The sequence below is a fragment of the Nematolebias whitei genome, chromosome 17 (genome assembly GCF_014905685.2).
Source record: "Nematolebias whitei isolate Nwh7 chromosome 17, NemWhi1, whole genome shotgun sequence".
Classification (NCBI taxonomy): Eukaryota; Metazoa; Chordata; class Actinopteri; order Cyprinodontiformes; family Rivulidae; genus Nematolebias; species Nematolebias whitei.
In genome coordinates, this window is record NC_056514.1 from 36,752,025 (window position 1) to 36,769,439 (window position 17,415).

A 17,415-nucleotide genomic window follows, 5' to 3' on the forward strand; every position below is an offset into this window, starting at 1 on the left:
GCACAAGGCTAGCTAAAAGTGGCACAAGGCTAGCTAAAAGTGGCACATGGCAAGCCAAATGTGGCAAATAGCTAAAAGTGGCACAAGGCTAGCTAAATGTGGCAAATAGCTAAAAGTGGCACATGGAAAGCCAAATGTGGCAAATAGCTAAAAGTGGCACAAGGCTAGCTGAAAGTAGCAAAATGCTAGCTAAAAATGTCAAAAAGGCTATCAAAAAGTGAAAAGTAGCAGAAGACAAAAACAGAGTCATGAAGCAGATTTTAAAGATGCTTTAAATGAACTGTGCTGATCCCGTTGGGACAATAAATACAACATGTAAAGTTAAATCATGTTTTTAAAAAGAATAAAAGTTACAAGAACCAAAAGTCCTGGCTCCTGGATGAGCTGCACATTTTGGCACAAAAGTGGCTAAAATAGCTGAAGGTGTGCGGAGTTAAACACATTCAGAAAGTAAAAACGTTCAGTTTGTGGTCCGAGCACCCACCTGCAGCTCGCACCAGGCCACCTCCACCGTGGTCTCCGTGTCCAGTCCTTTGTAGACCGTCTTGAAGGACCCCCTCCCGATCTCGATGTTGAACTTCAGGTACCTTCCATCCGGAGAGGTGGCCACGGCTTTGGTCTCCACGTCCTCCTTCTCCTCCTGCTCCCACTGGGTGTCAAAGATGATGCGTGACGGGATCTTGCTCCGCTTGTTGTGGAGCTCGCTGTCAGAGTCGGAGCTGGCTTCGTGCGCGTTGGACCTCGAACCCGAAGCCCAGTTTCCTCCGGCGGACCCGGCGTCCGGCTCGTGGCCGCCCGCGGGCGCGCCGCCGGAGCTGGAAGCCGCCGGGGACGAAGGCGGCGGAGGAGTGTCTTCGGGTTTCTCCTCCTCCTCCTCTGCTCTGGACTCCCGCAGCGTCAGGATGTTCTCAGCGGACCAGGACAGCGCTTTGGACAGGACGCTGCTGTACAGGGGCGAGTCCATGTCCATGGTGATCTTCTGCAGCCCGTACGAGTTCCTCCGCGCGCCCAAACCCTGCGTCCTGAGCACGGTGGGGACCCGGGACAAGCAGTCGTCCGTCATGTCCACGGAGAGGCCTGGGAACGCGAGTCCTGGTCTCTCAACTTGTGCGTGAGACATGACTGTGGCAGGTTCAACGCTTTCCAAAGTTAGATCCTAAACATGGAGAAGAGCAGGACACAAACACGATTTCAGGACAAAACAATCACTAAATATGCAAAACGACTAAAACATCGCACAACCTGTAGAAAATACCAATTAATTTATAAAAATAAAGAAATAAAAGCTTACTCATGTGTGCAGGAGCATTCCCCGGCCGGTCTCCGCGCGCAAAGTGAACTCATCCTCATTTAAAGTCGATTAAATCGCGTCGTTCCCTCTTCCAGCTTCTCCTCCTCGCAGAGACTTGAAGACATAACCTCCCGTGGAAGGACCGAGCTGCCAATATCAACACAGCTCGGGTGGGTTGTGCGTCCTGGACGCTCTCCGTGCGCGCTCCCAACTCCGCCCCGCGCAGCTTCGACGCGCAGAGAGACGAGTCCATCCAGAGGGAGTGCTCCCATCCGGAAGGCAGGGAGGCTGTAAAACCCTAAACTTTTACAACTTTAAACATTATTATCTGTCATGTCTCCCCGCTGCACCGGTAAATAAAGCTGGATTAAAGAATAAAACGAGCCGTTTTGGCGTCACGCCTTGTGCGTAAATTCTCTTTTCCAACGCACTGATGAAATTCTTATGAATCAGCGTTTATCTGATGAGTGATGTCACCCCTAGCTGTGGTCTGACCTCGCTTGATAAACCTGAATGAAGGAGTTAAGACACAGAGGAGAACCTGGTGGGGTCTGGCCAGTAGGGGGCGCCACACCGCGGAGTGTGTCTGAAAAGGGACACTACTATCAGCCAAGGCCACACTGAGCCCCACCTGTCCCACTGGAGGGTTTTTTAATCAGTAAACACACACATCCGATTCCCTGGAGCTGTATCACCCTCACAGCACCCGATGTGAGCGGGCCATCCAGCTGTTGCCTCCTTTACCCATTCAACATACAACTCTGCAGAGTTTGGGACGTTGTGTAAAATGTCAACGAATTCAGAATGTAACGATTTGCTAATACAATCTATTCGCAGTAGAGCATAGTAAACACAAAGATTTTTATTTTATTTTATGGTAACACAACTCAAAAATGGTGGGACGGGAGCAACAAATGGACGTAGAATAGTACAAATGAGAAACAGCTGGAGGAGCTTTGTGGAACTAATTAGGTTGATTGGAAACGAGTCGGTTAGAGGACTGGGTATGGAGAGTCTTTTAGAGAAGCTCACAGAAGTAAAGATGGGCAGAGGTTTACCAGTCTGTGAAAAAAAGTCTTCAAATTGTGGAACAAATTCTGCACAGTGTTACTCAATGGAAAACTGGGAACACTTTGAATTCCCAGTCATCTACAACTCATAATATCAAAAGATTAGAAATCTCGGAGCTCAAAGTCAATATTGGAATATTGGTGGATCTTCGGGCCCTCAGGAGCCACCGCGTTAAAAAAACAGAATGGAGAAATGCTCTGTGGTCAGAGGAATTTAAATTTAAAATTACTTTTGTAAATGCCACATCCTCTGTACTAAAAAAAGAGAGGAACAACCCTGCCTATTATCAACAGTTAGGCCTGTCGTGATAAACAAGAAATCAATTAATCGCATGATGAATGAAAATAGACCTCATTGTCATTTATCGGCTTTATCGTTTCTTCGTGTCTCACTTTCTACTGAAGACACTGGATGACAAAAGGCTCAACTCTGGTGCTCTTCACCGACCCCTCCCTTTCTCCTTTTTCTCTAAAATCCATTTTAACGATCCGTCTTGTCGAAGCTCCAAAATTCACGGCTGAAACCGTGCCTTCTTCTAAAAAGTTGTTTTTCTCTGAAAAAAGAAGTTGAGAACTTGTTTACTGATTTTTATTAAAAGCTTTGTGTGAAAAATGCTATGCTAAAGAACAAACCGTGCATCTGCCATTTTGAGAACCAAAAAAAAAAAGAAAAGAGACAGCCCATGTCATGTCAAGGGGCCTCCCTCCCATTTTTCTTAAAGATACACACTGCTTGCTCCCTCACTATCCATCCTTCGGTGCAAACGGTCTTATACTGCCATCCAGTGATCAAAAAAGGTACCACACACAAAAATTAACCAACATTTCTTCTTAAATTTGACAATGATTACTAATTATTATCAAATTTCAAACATTATTGTTTATCGCAATAATTTCTGAGACAATTAATCGCCCAGCAAAATTTTTTTATCGCGACAGGCCTATACAAAGTTTTAAAAAACCTGCCACGTTGATGGTATGAGGGCGCATTAGTGTCTCTGGAACAGACGGCGTACAAATCTGGAAAGTACGGTGGCCAGCAGGTGCAAACACAGAGTAAGCGCATGAACGAGGCAAACTCCAAAACACAAATGCAACAGAAAAATGATGCAAATACCAAAAACGCAAAAAAAAAAACCTGCAAGAACTTCTTTCTTCTGTCCAAATTTGTTCGGGGCATCCCATTAACGCCTGGTCCCATACAACTTGGTATTCCGAGTCCCCACAGTTGACCCCGTCGGCTGCTATAGGAAAGCCATCAATGCAGAACGGTGCATACAGGTTTCCAGTCTTCTTCAAAGAAGGTCTTGAATATTTCAACAAGTCGTACTTGGTCCATTCCCACAGAACAGCTCGTCCTGCAGTCCAGACCTCTCACTGACTGAAAACATGTGACGCATCATGAAACAAAGAGCAAAGACCCAGGACTGTTGAACAGCTTGAATCCTCCATCAGACAAGAATGGGACATTTTCTCCAACTGGTCTCCTCAGTTCTTCGTTGTTAAAAGGAGATGCCATCAAATCCAAATTTACATTTTACTCTGTTTTTGTTTCTAAGTCCGACTATGAGACATAAAAAAAAAAAGTCATAAATTTGATAAATGTCTAATTTATTTTTCTACAGGATATGAAAAAAAGAGAGCACAAAGATGACGAGCATCACAGAAACTAGAGGACGACAGCGATCTGTACATGGAGTGCAGTTCCGTTACTCTGAGCCGAGTCGAGTCTTTGCAGCGTTCCTCTTCTGGAAGCATTCTGAAAATAAAAGATTTAAAAAGCAGCCCCTCTCACGCTGTGTTTTGAGATTTCTTTGGGATGTCTGGCTGGAACGGAGGAACAGCCGCCGAGCTAATTTACACACGGTAAATTGAACAGAGAAAACAGAAAATAAGAGTAGCTGCATTTAAAATAATGGAGTTATGTTACAGCTGGTGGGGAAAACACCCCCATAAGACTCAAATGATAGTATTTAGTCCCCCTGATATTCATTGCATGTTTAAATGACAACCCGACTAGAAACACAGCGTCGCCTCAGGTTTTGTTCTCTTCCAGAAAGAATCGGCTCTGAACCCACAAGGCAGCAACAATTCAATTACCAGCATCCACTGGGGCCAACCCTTTAAAATGTGTCCGTCAGGTGGGATATGAGGGCTCCCAGTCAGCGTGCGATTCCAGCACCGTCTCAGAAGAACTTGACGCCTTTTCCGTCATCCATGGTGAAGACCTCTGCTTTGCCGTCTGATTGTAACGCCTGCAAGGAGCGCAGCAGCATCCATTCCTCTAACCCGTGGAACTCTGCAGAGAAAAAACGAACAGCAACGACTGAGGAGATCATTTTATTGAAGCACAGGCAGAGTTTACTACCGTATTTTTTGGCCTATAAGTCGCAGTTTTTTTGCATAATTTACACGCCCTGCAACTTATACACCGAAGCGACTTATTTATGTTTTTTCCTCCATTTTTGACTGAGAAATGACCGTTTTCATTAATTCTGACTGAAAACATTGAACACTACCATTGTCAGCCGTTAGATGGCACTGGAGTGGTATGGCATGCCTTTGTGTATTGTAATAGGTAAAAGTGGCTATTAACGACACAATCGGCTTGCCATACACTCCCACCTTCGTCCAGCTCGCCTGGAGCAACCGTCAAATCAGCTTCATTTCTCTGCGACCCCCCCAGCTAATGCAGCCGATTTGACCTTTGAAGTGCATTTATTAAATAAAATTTCAACTGAGACACATCTTTGCTATAATTTCGAGCAAACAAAATAATTGTTTTTACGTGTTAATCTTGTTAAAGTCCTCCCGTGCATGATCCTGCGGCCGCCATTTGGCAACCAATCATTTTTTGGCACATCGGCTCACATTTCTGGGTTCGGCCAACGTTTCAGGGTTGTAAACGGTGACACGTCAAACACGACGCGTCGGCAGTGACGCACAAGAGATGCGAAGCATTTATAGATTTTTCCACTTTATTAGACATACATGTATTTGGACTGATGCGACTTATAGGGCGGTGCGACGTGTACGGCGGAAAATACGGTATTTGTGGACATTGAGCATCTATCAAACACGTCAATCCATTAGTCATACCTGCTTTTTTTCTACACCTAATTCACTTTGGGTTGCACGTCTCTACAAGTTTCTACACAAAATAAAGCTGAGAGAAACAAATAAATAAAAAAATTAACCACACAAGGTCACGACAAGAAAACGGTAGGTGTTCATATTTTATATTGTGAAGAACGTTCCGGTCAGCGGGCAACTCCGACAAACACCAGAAGACAACCTCAAAGTTTGGACAAATCCATATTTAGACAAACTCAAGAGCCAGGTGTGGTCTTAATGTTTTGGCTCATCTTTAAGGGTATTTAACTGAGAACCGAGGCAGCAGTAAATGTATTTTAAAAAGTACTAAATGATGTCGTACCTTCACTTCCTGTGTCGTCGCCGTTGGAGATCTCATAAAGCGTGAACACAGAGTTGACCATGCCGCTTCTGGAAACCTGAGAAGTTAAAGAACAACAAATAAATAAAATTTAAAACGTATTACAAGTCCAACAGTTTAATCTTAAAAGTTGTGAATAAACACTTCCAAAGCAAAAGACTCTTCTGAAAAGTCGGACTTTCTTTTACGTCATTTATGTGCTTTGAATTGCTTAAAACTCCCTAAGCTCTTATTCAGTAAAATAAAATAAAATAAGGAAGGTGGGATGAGCTGATTAGAAAAGAATCCTCAAGATTTTTTGTTTGTAAACATAAAAACTCCACAAATAAAAATATGTTGAAGCTCGTAGCTCCAGTCAGATTAGAGACAAACTACGACATAACAGTTAAATAAAATACTCTGGAAAAAAAAAAAGCTTTGGAAGAATCCTGTATGATTTCTACGCACAGCATATACATGAAAAATATTTAATATATATATGACATAAAGTAAGATTGGACATGACACGCAGTTGGCTGATTGATGGCTGAGCAGCATGATCAGCATGGAATTTTTATTTAAAATGAATTATTTTAAATTATTTAGCACCTGCTGCACCTTTGTGCAGCCCACAGCTGCAGGAGAAGCTTCCTCCTGCAGCATGTCAGATCTTCGCTCTGCAGCGGAGAAGTGGGCGTGGCCGAGAGCGCTGGCAGAGAGCTGAAATCACGACATTCTGTGCTCTTTTAGAACATTTAGAGTTTAGAAACATTGTTTAGAATATTGCAAGAGTGTGGGAATTCAGGGTACAGATCCCGTGCAACAAACGAGGGACTGGTGTACTCAGATTTACTGTACCCGACTTCACTGTGTGTGTTCGGTACAAGATGTACAAGGACTCGGTGGTTGTGATGTTTCACCTCAGCCTTTATAGATGCGCTCCATTTCCTCTGAATGACGAGCCCCGTCATGCTCAAAGCTTTCCATTTGATTTAAATCATTCATTAGCTGCTGTTCTGCAGCATAGGTCACATGACATCAGTGTTCTTGCTTTATATTTTTGTTTTTGCAGTCTATTTGTTTTTTGGGTTTATATCGGTACACTTTCATAACCCAGGGAGCCACAGTGTGGGCGTCATCTTCAAACAGAGTTTGTTTACATGCAAACCAGGAGCATTTACTGTGAAAAAAAAGTTGGTTGTGCCCAGAGTATCTTCATGTTTTGGGTTCATTACTTTTTATTACGTATATTAACAGTTTGGATAACGTACCACACGCGGCGTTTCTTTTTTACGCTAATGCTTTAACACCAAGCAGCACTCGACCCTCTACAATCAGCCTTGAATGTTGTTCAGAGCCACTATCCTGCAGGTTTTACAGGGTTATATTTGGCTTTGACACACCCACTTTGAAACAATGGGAGACAAACAGAGCATGAAGAGGTAATTCAAGCATTGAGTCAGGTGTGTTGGAGCAGGGAAACAGGTAAAACATGCAGGACCTTCGAGGACCAGGACTGGTCCAGAGCAATTTAAATGGCTTAAACGCACACAGAAACAAAGCTGATGATGTTCTTCAACTTAAAGGCATCTGATTTTTATATTTCAAGGCACTCCTACTCTTCTTCTTCTTCTTCCGGCTTTTCCCTCTTCAGGGGTCGCCACAGTGAGTCATCCTCCTCCACCTCACTCTGTCCTCTGCTTCCTCTGTCCTCACTCCAACTACCTCCATGTCCTCTCTAACTGCACCCATATGTCTCCTCTTTGTCTTTTTCCTGGCAGCTGCATTTCTAACATCTTCACTTTCCTCTTCTCTCTGTCTCCTGACACGTTTCCCTCCTCGAGGTCTTCGACTAACGGTAGCACAATTTCCGCCGGCGCCCTGTTTGTCAACAGCACCGGTGGCGGTCGTTGTTAACCCGGGCCTCGCCCGAGCCGGTATGGTTTCGCTTTGATGAACTCGCATTATGGTTTTGGCGAAAGTGTTTTACATCGGATGCCATTCCTGACACGACCCTCACCATTTGCCCGGGCTTGGGACCGGCACAAGACATACACTGGCTTGTGCTCTCTAGTGGCACTCCTATTGAACCGAGCAATTTGGTTTTACTCTTGAAGAGTCTTTGTAATCAATAACTAGACAAAAGACTAGAATAAAAAATACTTTTTATTTTGGAACAAGATCCTGCTTTTCTTTCAGTGCAAAAAGGCGACTTGTTGCTGCTACGTTTACGTTCGTTCTAGATTACGGTGCCGCCTTACATTCACTTGACTCTGTTTATCGTGGAGCTCCTCCTTTAATCCAAAAACCTGAACACTTCTCCAGACGCCGTCTTTGTCCATCTGCAGGTTGAATCATTGATGGGTACTACCGGATTTTGCAGACTATAAGACGCACCAGATTATAAGACTCAATATCAATGAACGGGTCTGTTTTCATACAAATGCCTGTCACGATAAACAATAAATCAATTAATCGCATGATAAAGGAAAATAATCAACCTCATTTTCATTTATCAGATGTTATCTTGTTGATGTTGTCTTCACCGATCCCTCCCTTTCTCTTTTCTTTAAAATCCATTTTAACGATCCAAAAATCGTTAAAAGCAGCTAAGCTACGAGCTAAGCTAACAGGCCGACCTCGGGGAAAAAACCTCCGTCTTGTCGAAGCTCCAAAATTCACGGCTGAAACCCGTGCCTTTGTGAAAAAAGTTGTTTTTCTCTGAACAAAGAAGCTGAGAACTTTACTGATTTTTTATTAAAAGCTTTGTGTGACAAATGCTATGCTAAAGAGCTCAAACCGAGCGTCCACCATTTTGAGAACCGAAAAAAAAAGGAAAGAGAGACAGCCCATGTCACGTCAAGGGGCCTCCCTCTCATTTTTCTTAAAGAGACACGCTGCTCGCTCCCTCACCAACCATCCTTCTGTGCAAATGGTCTTGTACTGCCATCCGGTGGTCAAAAAAGGTACTTCACACAAAAATTAACTAACATTTCTTCTGAAATTTGACATTATTAATTACTGTCAAATTTCAAACAATAATATTGTTTATCGCAATAATTTCTGAGACAATTAATCGCCCAGGAAAATTTGTTATCGTGACAGGCCTATTCATACATAAGGTGCACCGGATTATAAGGCTCACTGTCAATTTTTGAGAAAATTCAAGGATTTTAAATGCGTCTTATAGTTCAAAAAATATGGTAATAGATAAAACTCTGAGTCCGCTCCTTTCTCAGCTCATCTACATAAATCTTAAATTGACTGGAGGGTCTTCACTTCGCTCCCAGAACTACGACTTTTTGTACTTAAAGTCTGAACAGAACAAGAGAACGGGTCATTGCAGTTTGCTGCGTCGTTGACAATAAATCAACTTCAGTCTGGTCTAAAATGAAGGAGCTGCTGTCACTAATTGTATTTAAGGGTGTTTTAGAAGAGAAACAGACATGAGGTTGTGTTTTATCTGATGGTCATGTACATGCACATTTTTTAAAGGAAAATACTTTATGGTTTATTTTATATCAAGGCTGCTATTGTTGATGTTTACTTTATGAAACTTGTTTCTCCAGGTAAAAATAAATGTCAGTTTACCTTAACTTGGCATTCTATTGAAAAAAAATCAAAGTAATAATCCATAAGTAAAGGATCCATTTTTTTTTTATTGCGAGTAGATGTAACAATAATTATTATAGCTCTTTGTTTCCATAAATTAATGTGTTTTAGGTGGAATCTTATGGTGACTGAAACATTAAAACATTCAAACCAACATGCAAGAAAATGTCTAAATTAATTAAATAATTTAATTAAAGTGCTCAGTGATCGTTATATACTTTATTTTAAACTGTCTTGAGGTCAACGAGTTCAAGAAAAAGAAACAGTTTAAATCAGCTAAGCAGTTTTGTCCTTTAAAGATTTCAAATCTTTAAATATCTTTACTTTTAAAGCCTTGTCAGTAAAAGACAAAGCGTGCAGATAACTCAAGATACAAGAAAGAAAGGATAGAAAGGATACAGTCTCCCGGTTGTTTCTAAAATGGAGGACATTGCACTGAAGAACGAGCAATTCCCTAAAGCGAGCCAAGTTAATAGACAAGTTTGGAGGACATTTAATGCAACGTGCAGCACATCCTTCTAATTAAAGTCATAAAAGTACGTCAGGCCCAGTTTAAATTAGATTTAGTCTGAGAACAGATGAAACATTTCTATCGATCGGGCCTTTATATTATATTATATTCTTGTTGTTTTGTTCCATCTGAAATCTAAGTGCAGTAAATGTAACAAAGCAACAACCTGCTACAAACTGACCTCCTCCTGTGAGAAATAGAAAAAAGATTAATAATAACAATAAGTGCACATTTTAAATAATTTTAAAAACCTAACCTTGTGTTATTGTTACACATTTACGTAATCTGTTTACAGATGAACTGACTTCAGCCCGGTTATTTTAAAGCTTTTAAATGTATTAAATGTTGTGAACTTGTGACGACTTTGTGTTGAAGGACGATTAAAAATGTCTTCTCACACATTTTCTATTCTTTAAATCCAGACTTTACCAGACTCTAACGGTCAACTTGAGGTATTTTTGGCAACAAAACATCTGTAAATTTATTATAACTTACATCATTATCATCTCAGTTTTTTTAGGCTTATTGGAAGTAAGAAAGCTTTTTGTTCTCTCAATTATATATTTTTAATGGCTTTAGAATATAGCTTAAACAACTAAGTACCACAGAGAGACGTGTTTGTATCCGTCAACTCGGCTGTTTTATGTTGAACGTTGAGAAAATGTTTCATGTAAATATAATTTTTTTACAGACTTTTATCACCCCAACATTTGAAACCGACTAACGTTACAATTTTTACTTATTAAAGTTTTTGTACATGAACCTTTGTGTGCTTTTCAGCTAAATTATTAAAGTTTTTGTTTTCAGTTTCCTTGTTGAGATTACATGGTGTAAATAAAAAAACAAACAATAAAGCTGACACTATGTTGACTAGGGGATGCATTGGATTTTTGGCCGATATCCGATATGTTAAAAGTTATTTGGCCGATAACCGATACAATACCATTAGGCCTGTCACGATATCAAATTTTGCTGGGCGATTAATTGTCTCAGAAACTATTGTGATAAACGATAATATTGTTTCAAAGCCAAAAAAGTCCACGCTCAGTACCTGGATTATTGAGCGTGGACTTTTTTGGTTTTGAACCAGTTTGACATGACTGTCGACGAGGAAGAGGGCCGGCACAAGAGGAGGGGGCGTGCCAAAGACACCATCTTAGCACCAACATAACTGGTTTGTTCCACTTTGGAGTAAGCTGTTTAGGGGAAGAATCAGTTTTGTGTTGTGCGTTTCCTTGACTCATGAAGCCTTCTGGATGGAAGGTGAAACGTTTCAGCAAAAAATAAACTGTCCAGATGACCTGACTGAAAATTGTTGGATAATATTGTTTGAAATTGAACAATAATTAATTGTCAAATTTTAGAATTTGTTTGGAGTGTAGTACCTTTTTTGACCCCCCAATGGCAGTATAAGACTGTTTGAACCAAAGGATGGATAGTTAAGCAGTGTGTCTCTAAGAAAAATGGGAGGGAGGCCCCTTGACATGACATGGGCTGACATGGTGACATGGCAGACCCGCAGTGATTTGAGCACTTTTCACACAAAGCTTTTAATAAAAAAAATCAGTAAACAAGTTCTCAGCTTTTTTTTGCAGAGAAAAACAACTTTTTACACGAAGGCACGAGTTTCAACCGTGAATTTTGGAGCGTCGACAAGACGGAGGTTTTTTCCCCGAGGTCAGCCTGTTAGCTTAGCTCGTAGTAGCTGCTCTTAACAATCCTAAAACGTGATTTTGGACGGTTAAAACAGATTTTAAAAAGAAAAGGGTCAGTGAAGAGCACCGGAGTTGAGCCTTTTGTCATCCAGTGTCTTCAGTAGAAAGAGAGACACGAAGAAACGATAAAGCCGGTAAATGAAAATGAAATTGATAATTGTCATTCATCATGCGATTAATTGATTTATTGTTTATCGCGACAGGCCTAGATACCATGCCGATAATATCGTGCATCCTTAATGGTGACTATGTTTATTTTTTGCATATGAATGAACAAACTTTATTTAAAAAGGGACAATGTACAACTCAAATATAAATGTCACCATTGGATGTGCTGTACCAGACTATAGCAAAAGCTAATTCACATCTGCAACGCAATATGAGAAATGCCCTGCTTGTTTGAGCAGCTTTAGATAGTTTTTATTTTTAAGAAAATGCTAAATGTATGGAAACATAAATGTTTTCCCAAACGTGGGTTTACTTTTTAAACAATCATCCAGATCTGGGAATAAAATTTTTACTATACAAGGCTGTGTAGGAATCCTGATTAACATGTGACCAGAATAAAATCAACAACTTAAAGCAACAAATAAAACTTTATTTTCAACTCTGACTATATTCATACAACAATGGATCTTCAGGGATCTCTGAAACTCACCCACTGGTATATTAACTTTCCCCACTCCTCTGGTCGTCTCCACATGACTAAACACCGCGATTTGTTTTTGTCCAACCATTCCAGGTTGCCTGTAGTCAATAAAAATAAAAATAAATAAACAGACATAAACACATTTATTACTGTTGAAACTTATAGGAACACTTAATAAAATTAGCATTTTTGTCACAGCATTGCAAAAAACAAAGATTGAGTAAGATTTACCTTTTTTCCTCAATTCCTCAAACACAACCTGAATTGCTTCCACCTGCAGTTTTCCTGGAATCGCATTAAGGTCAAACAAAACACGCACATTTTGTATGTTTGGCTTAGATGAAAAGGAAGAGCTAGAAATGCAATGACTAGAATCTACGTAATAAAGGCAGACAGCTGTTGGCAGTTGCAATAAAAGGAGGGGGATAAGAGGTGACGCTGCCCTAAAAGCTTGTAAATCCCAAAGTCTTAGGAGTGTGGATAAACCTTAATACCCTGTTGGTGGAAAGTAATCAAAGTAAACTTAACACTTGCTACAATAAATAACTGTTTAAATAGTAAAATTATGGCTTGGATGTTTTAAAACCAGAATACGTTCGATCTTCTTGTTGTTGAACACGGAGCTTTCTTGCGCCTCCATGACATCCAGAGTGTAGAGCTTGTGATGGCGGCAGTAGGACAGAACCAGGGAACACCACGCTGCCAGCTGTTTCTGTCTTGTGTCAACATTGGGCTGTAACCTAGAAACAGAAATAAAATAATTTATTGTCAGCGTAACGGTGCCGTGAAACTGCAGAAGTTTCTTTTTGGATGTGGCATCATAAAATAAATTACTGAAGAAAAACCAAAGTGCAGTTTCTAATATTTTGTTTATTGCTGATCCATTAGGGTTATATTGCACAGGATCTGACGGTTCTAGGCCTAAGAGGATAAAAAGCTATTTCCGAATCTGTTTGTTCTGGTTTTATCAGACCTGTAGTGCTTCCCAAAGGGCAGCAGGTCAAACGTGTGGGATCCAGGGTGGGAGGTGTTCAGTATATTGTGCATAAGCCCTGCTGAGATGTGTAGGTCCTTCAGGGAGGGGATGTGGCAGCCAACCATATAATAAAGTAACACTCTCAATAACAAAAAGACTAAAGTTTTAAAAGAAGAAAATCACCTGTTAAAACACAAAACTTGTTCTTCCCATGGGTTTAGGAGATTTTTCATGACCGAATGATTCACGGATCAGAGGAAAGTAGCTCATTTATCCATCTTCTTCCACTTATCTGTGGTTGGGTCATAGATGTAATAGGCCCATACGGAGACCAAGCTACCCCTCTATGTAGGAGCATTCCCCAGCTCCTCCTGGATCTCGTGGCAGACCCAGGCCAGAGAGGACAAGTCCGCCAGAGATTTCTAGATCTACCAGAAAATTCTACAGTTGGAGGTGCATCACAAAAACCCAGGCCACCTCAGCCGACTCCTACATTTTACATATTTATTAGATGCAGAGGAGCAGCAGCACTTCTTTGAGCTTCTCATTCTTTCTCTGAGGCTGAGCCCAGTAACCCTTTGCATGAAGCTCATTCCTGCCAATTTTATCCAGGAGATAATTCTTTCACTTGATCACAGGTGAGGGTTGGAACAAAGATGGACCTGTACATCAAGAGCTTTGTCCTTTGGATCAGCTCCTTCTTCATCACAGAAAACTAGAGTAACAGCCTTGTTACATCAGTATCCCCCTCCACTTGTCATCGAGACTCCCAGACACTTGAACTTCTTTATTTAAAGGGTAACACAAAAGGAAAACGGAAGCTTTACTTTGAAAATGGTCAGAAAAGACACACAGAAAGCATGGCTAGAAAATATTTAAGACAAATTGAGGGTTTGAAAACGTTTTGAAAGGAAATGTTAAAGAAAAGTGGGATTACTTAAGAGTATTCTACAACACTAATCAGTTACTAAATGCATCTTTTTTTGTTTTCGTACCGTTTCCAGGTTTGCTTTAATAGGACTTTAACTTCTTAAGTCTCTGTTTTTGTATCAAAACTGTTACCCTGATGAATTAACGAGCAGAAAAACGTAACAGAGAAGTGTAATGTTAACAAGTATCGTATTAAATATCGTCTCCTCACAACACAAACTAATAAAAACAGTAATATTTATATGTAATCAAATGTTCACTTGAGAAAAAAGTCCAAATGAACCACTGAATCGGGACTAAAAGAGCTGCTGATAAACTTTTGGAAACCTAAATTACCGGGTACTTCCTTAGCAATCAGCCGTTTAGCCTAGCTTGTCATCATGACGCTAGCTCGAAAACTAGCACGCCTCGGTTCAATTCCATCCAAATAATTCAGGTTAATAAACAAGTTTTAACGACGTTTTTATAATATGCCTCCTAATAATCAAACTCACGTAAAAAACGGTGGGAAATTGTATTGCCAGGGCCACTCAAAACTCATTGCAGTTGATGCGGTGTTCAGCTGACAGCTTCCGGAAGCAGTTCCGTCGACCTAAATAGTTCCGGCCAAAAACACGGACCAGACGGAATCATAATAATATAATTTTAAAAAAACATTTGCGTACATAGTACAGTATTAACTAGCCTAAGCCTTTAATAAGTTTTAGTACTATTAAATTATTGCAAATACTAAACGGTTACAAAATGTACTTTTTCCTACAATTAAGTAATTTTATTGAATGGTCTGCTTTTGTTTTACTTGCTTTTCTGTGCATTTGAAAAAGGCCACTCACTTTATGAATACTGGTAATCATAGGAATTTCTCACTCTTTAATGCACATCTGTTAGATTTTAAAATACATCTTTATTAGAAATGAACAAATCACCTTTCATTTGCCAAAAGTTATTTTATTACTGAAAAAAGCAATTTTTTTTCATTTCCAGTAACTTTCAGCATAAATATGCCATTTATTGCTATTTACAAGTTATACATGTATGCTAACATTCAATTTTCTTCTTCATTGACTGAAGTCCCTTGAAACTATCAAAATAAAATCAGGATTTCCTCTTTAAAGTGTGTTATTTTACAGTCTCTTAAGTACAAATCAATGAAAAATAATCTAAGCCTACATAAATTATCTAAATCTCTTTCTACACAGTAAATGTTGGCAATAATTTTCATATTTAACACATTTCTATATTACAATTTTTTTTGTGTAAATGTGTGACTGAATAAAACAATTATAAAATATTAAAATATCTGTTATTGCCTCAAGTGTAACATCAAATCCAAAACAATTAATATAAACATTTTTTAAGTTTTCAAATAAAAACAATCATCTTTTTAAAGACAATGCATCCATCCAGGTTTAACCCAGGTTATACAGACACTGAAATTTAGAGAAACTAAAACAAAATTGCTAAACAGTACAGACTACAGTGGCTTGTGAGACTTTAGGAGTCTCACGGGGAGAAAACAGTTTTATACAGTGCTTCTTTTACCAAAAACAACAACAAATAACTCAAGCTCGTAAGTTTTTTGACACAGAAATTCACAACACGCCCCTCTTCACCTGAGTGCATCAAAGTTCAATCCTGCAATACTGAAAAAGATGACTAAAAACACCCCTCATCATGTCTGGTGTCACCTTTTATTAGTTTTAGGAAACATGTTTTAGTTTTAGATGTGGCACCAAAGCTGAATGCAAACTGCAAAGCCTGAAAGTATTTTTTAAAAAATAATGCCTCAAGCGCACATTTATGATTTAGCTGAAGTGGAAGATATTATCATTTTCCTTCAGTATGAACTCCACAATCTGGTTCTGGAAGACCATGTGCATGGTGATGTTGGCGAACTCCGTCTCTGGTCGAAGCAGCGTCGGGCCGAATACGATCGCCACGTTCTGTACGGTCATACGATTGTCCTCACCGAATTCAATGACCCTGTCAGACAAACAGAGTTTTAGTGCGTATCTCAGTATTTTTATTTATTGAGCACAAAAACTGTATTAAGTTGAGCTGAAAGTTTAAATTATTTGCATTTTATCATTTTAAAATCTGTAAATTCACGGAAAGAAAAAAAAACATTTTTAATCTGTCCATCATAGTTCAATGTTTTTCTCTGTGAGCTACAAAACTGCTTTATTTTATTTAATGATATTCATGAATGTATGCTTCAATTGAATTATTCTATTTTTATTTTATTCTGTTTTAATCATGTATTGCAGGGTGACCTTGGATATCTTGAAAGGCTGTAAATTAAAAGTATTATTCTTGAAATAAACACAAAAAAAAAGTCAAAAAAGAAATTACATTTTGCACAAAACAAAAACAAAAAAAATTAACATTATATTTATTTAAATGCCACAACAGTTCAGAAAATATAACCTATATATATATATATATATATATTTTTTTTTTTTTTTTTTTGTTCAAACATTTTTTTATATGCTGGACTTTGATCACGTTGATGCCTGATACTGTAATCAATCTAAAAGCTCTCAACTGATTTTAAATACACTCAAATTATTAATGTAAAAAATATGTTACCTTAATTCTGAATTAACATGATTTTATTCTTTACTATCTCAAACAAAATATGTTGTTTGAACAAGTTTACTCTAGCAGCCGTCCACATATATTTACATGCAATTGTACAATGAGGGTCTGAACTCATTGTAAACAAAACTGTCTGCTAAATCCACCAAAAACAACGTAGAAGCCTGAGTCATGTGGTTGACCAAAACTCATTTTTCCCAGTTTCATTGTTTATTTTTCCCCATCTCAACATCAAACGTCTGGACGTCGCCACCGTTGACCTTTTTTCATTCGCTTCGGCTGTTTTTGTAGGCGACCACAACAAGCTGCTCACAGAGTTTTTCATTTGGGGAAACAGTGATCATCAGCACTGGGAAAGAAACTGTTAAGTTTTAATTTCTTACATTATTTACCTTTAACCCTTAAAATAACATTAATTTAAGGTCAATCTTTCATAGTTTAATATTTAAAATTTGTGGTTCACAAATGTTTTAGTTCTCAAACGACAAAAATACGTTTGTGACGCCATATGTTGCCACTTTAAATATACAAAACCTGATGATACATGGGCTAAAGGATAAACATAATTTCATAAATTCATGACCTCTAGTTTTATTTTTTGTAACAACTATAGTGAAAATAAGCCAGACG

General features: G+C 39.3%; 3 protein-coding genes across 3 annotated transcripts in view; all 3 read right to left on the bottom strand.

Moving 5' to 3' along the window:
* The window catches only part of wnk4a (WNK lysine deficient protein kinase 4a), a 68,483-nt gene extending 66,928 nt beyond the window's left edge, over positions 1–1,555 (bottom strand). The window contains 2 exon segments of the mRNA XM_037690949.1: positions 485–1,156; positions 1,292–1,555. Coding sequence (XP_037546877.1) covers positions 485–1,120 — 636 coding nt within the window. The 5' untranslated portion in view covers positions 1,121–1,156; positions 1,292–1,555.
* Positions 1,556–3,991: 2,436 nt separating this feature from the next.
* vps25 (vacuolar protein sorting 25 homolog) lies at positions 3,992–14,778 on the bottom strand. The gene is made up of 6 exons (XM_037691212.1): positions 14,682–14,778; positions 12,876–13,021; positions 12,513–12,566; positions 12,291–12,379; positions 5,798–5,873; positions 3,992–4,660 (listed from the first exon to the last, which is right to left on the bottom strand). The coding sequence occupies exons 1-6, from the start codon at positions 14,726–14,728 to the stop codon at positions 4,548–4,550; spliced, it is 525 nt and encodes a 174-aa protein (XP_037547140.1). The 5' UTR covers positions 14,729–14,778; the 3' UTR covers positions 3,992–4,547.
* Positions 14,779–15,773: 995 nt separating this feature from the next.
* The window catches only part of arhgap27 (Rho GTPase activating protein 27), a 35,327-nt gene continuing 33,685 nt past the window's right edge, over positions 15,774–17,415 (bottom strand). The window contains exon 17 of the mRNA XM_037691213.1: positions 15,774–16,170. Coding sequence (XP_037547141.1) covers positions 15,993–16,170 — 178 coding nt within the window. The 3' untranslated portion in view covers positions 15,774–15,992. The remainder of the gene's footprint in view (positions 16,171–17,415) is intronic.

Coding starts and splice junctions, on each gene's coding strand:
- vps25 (XM_037691212.1), bottom strand. CDS start 14,728: ATGAGTTTTGAGTGGCCCTGGCAATACAATTTCCCACCGTTTTTTAC. Junction 12,567..12,875: donor CAACAACAAGAAGATCGAAC/GTATTCTGGTTT, acceptor ATGCGATTCCAG/GAAAACTGCAGGTGGAAGCA. Junction 12,380..12,512: donor TGAGGAATTGAGGAAAAAAG/GTAAATCTTACT, acceptor TATTGACTACAG/GCAACCTGGAATGGTTGGAC.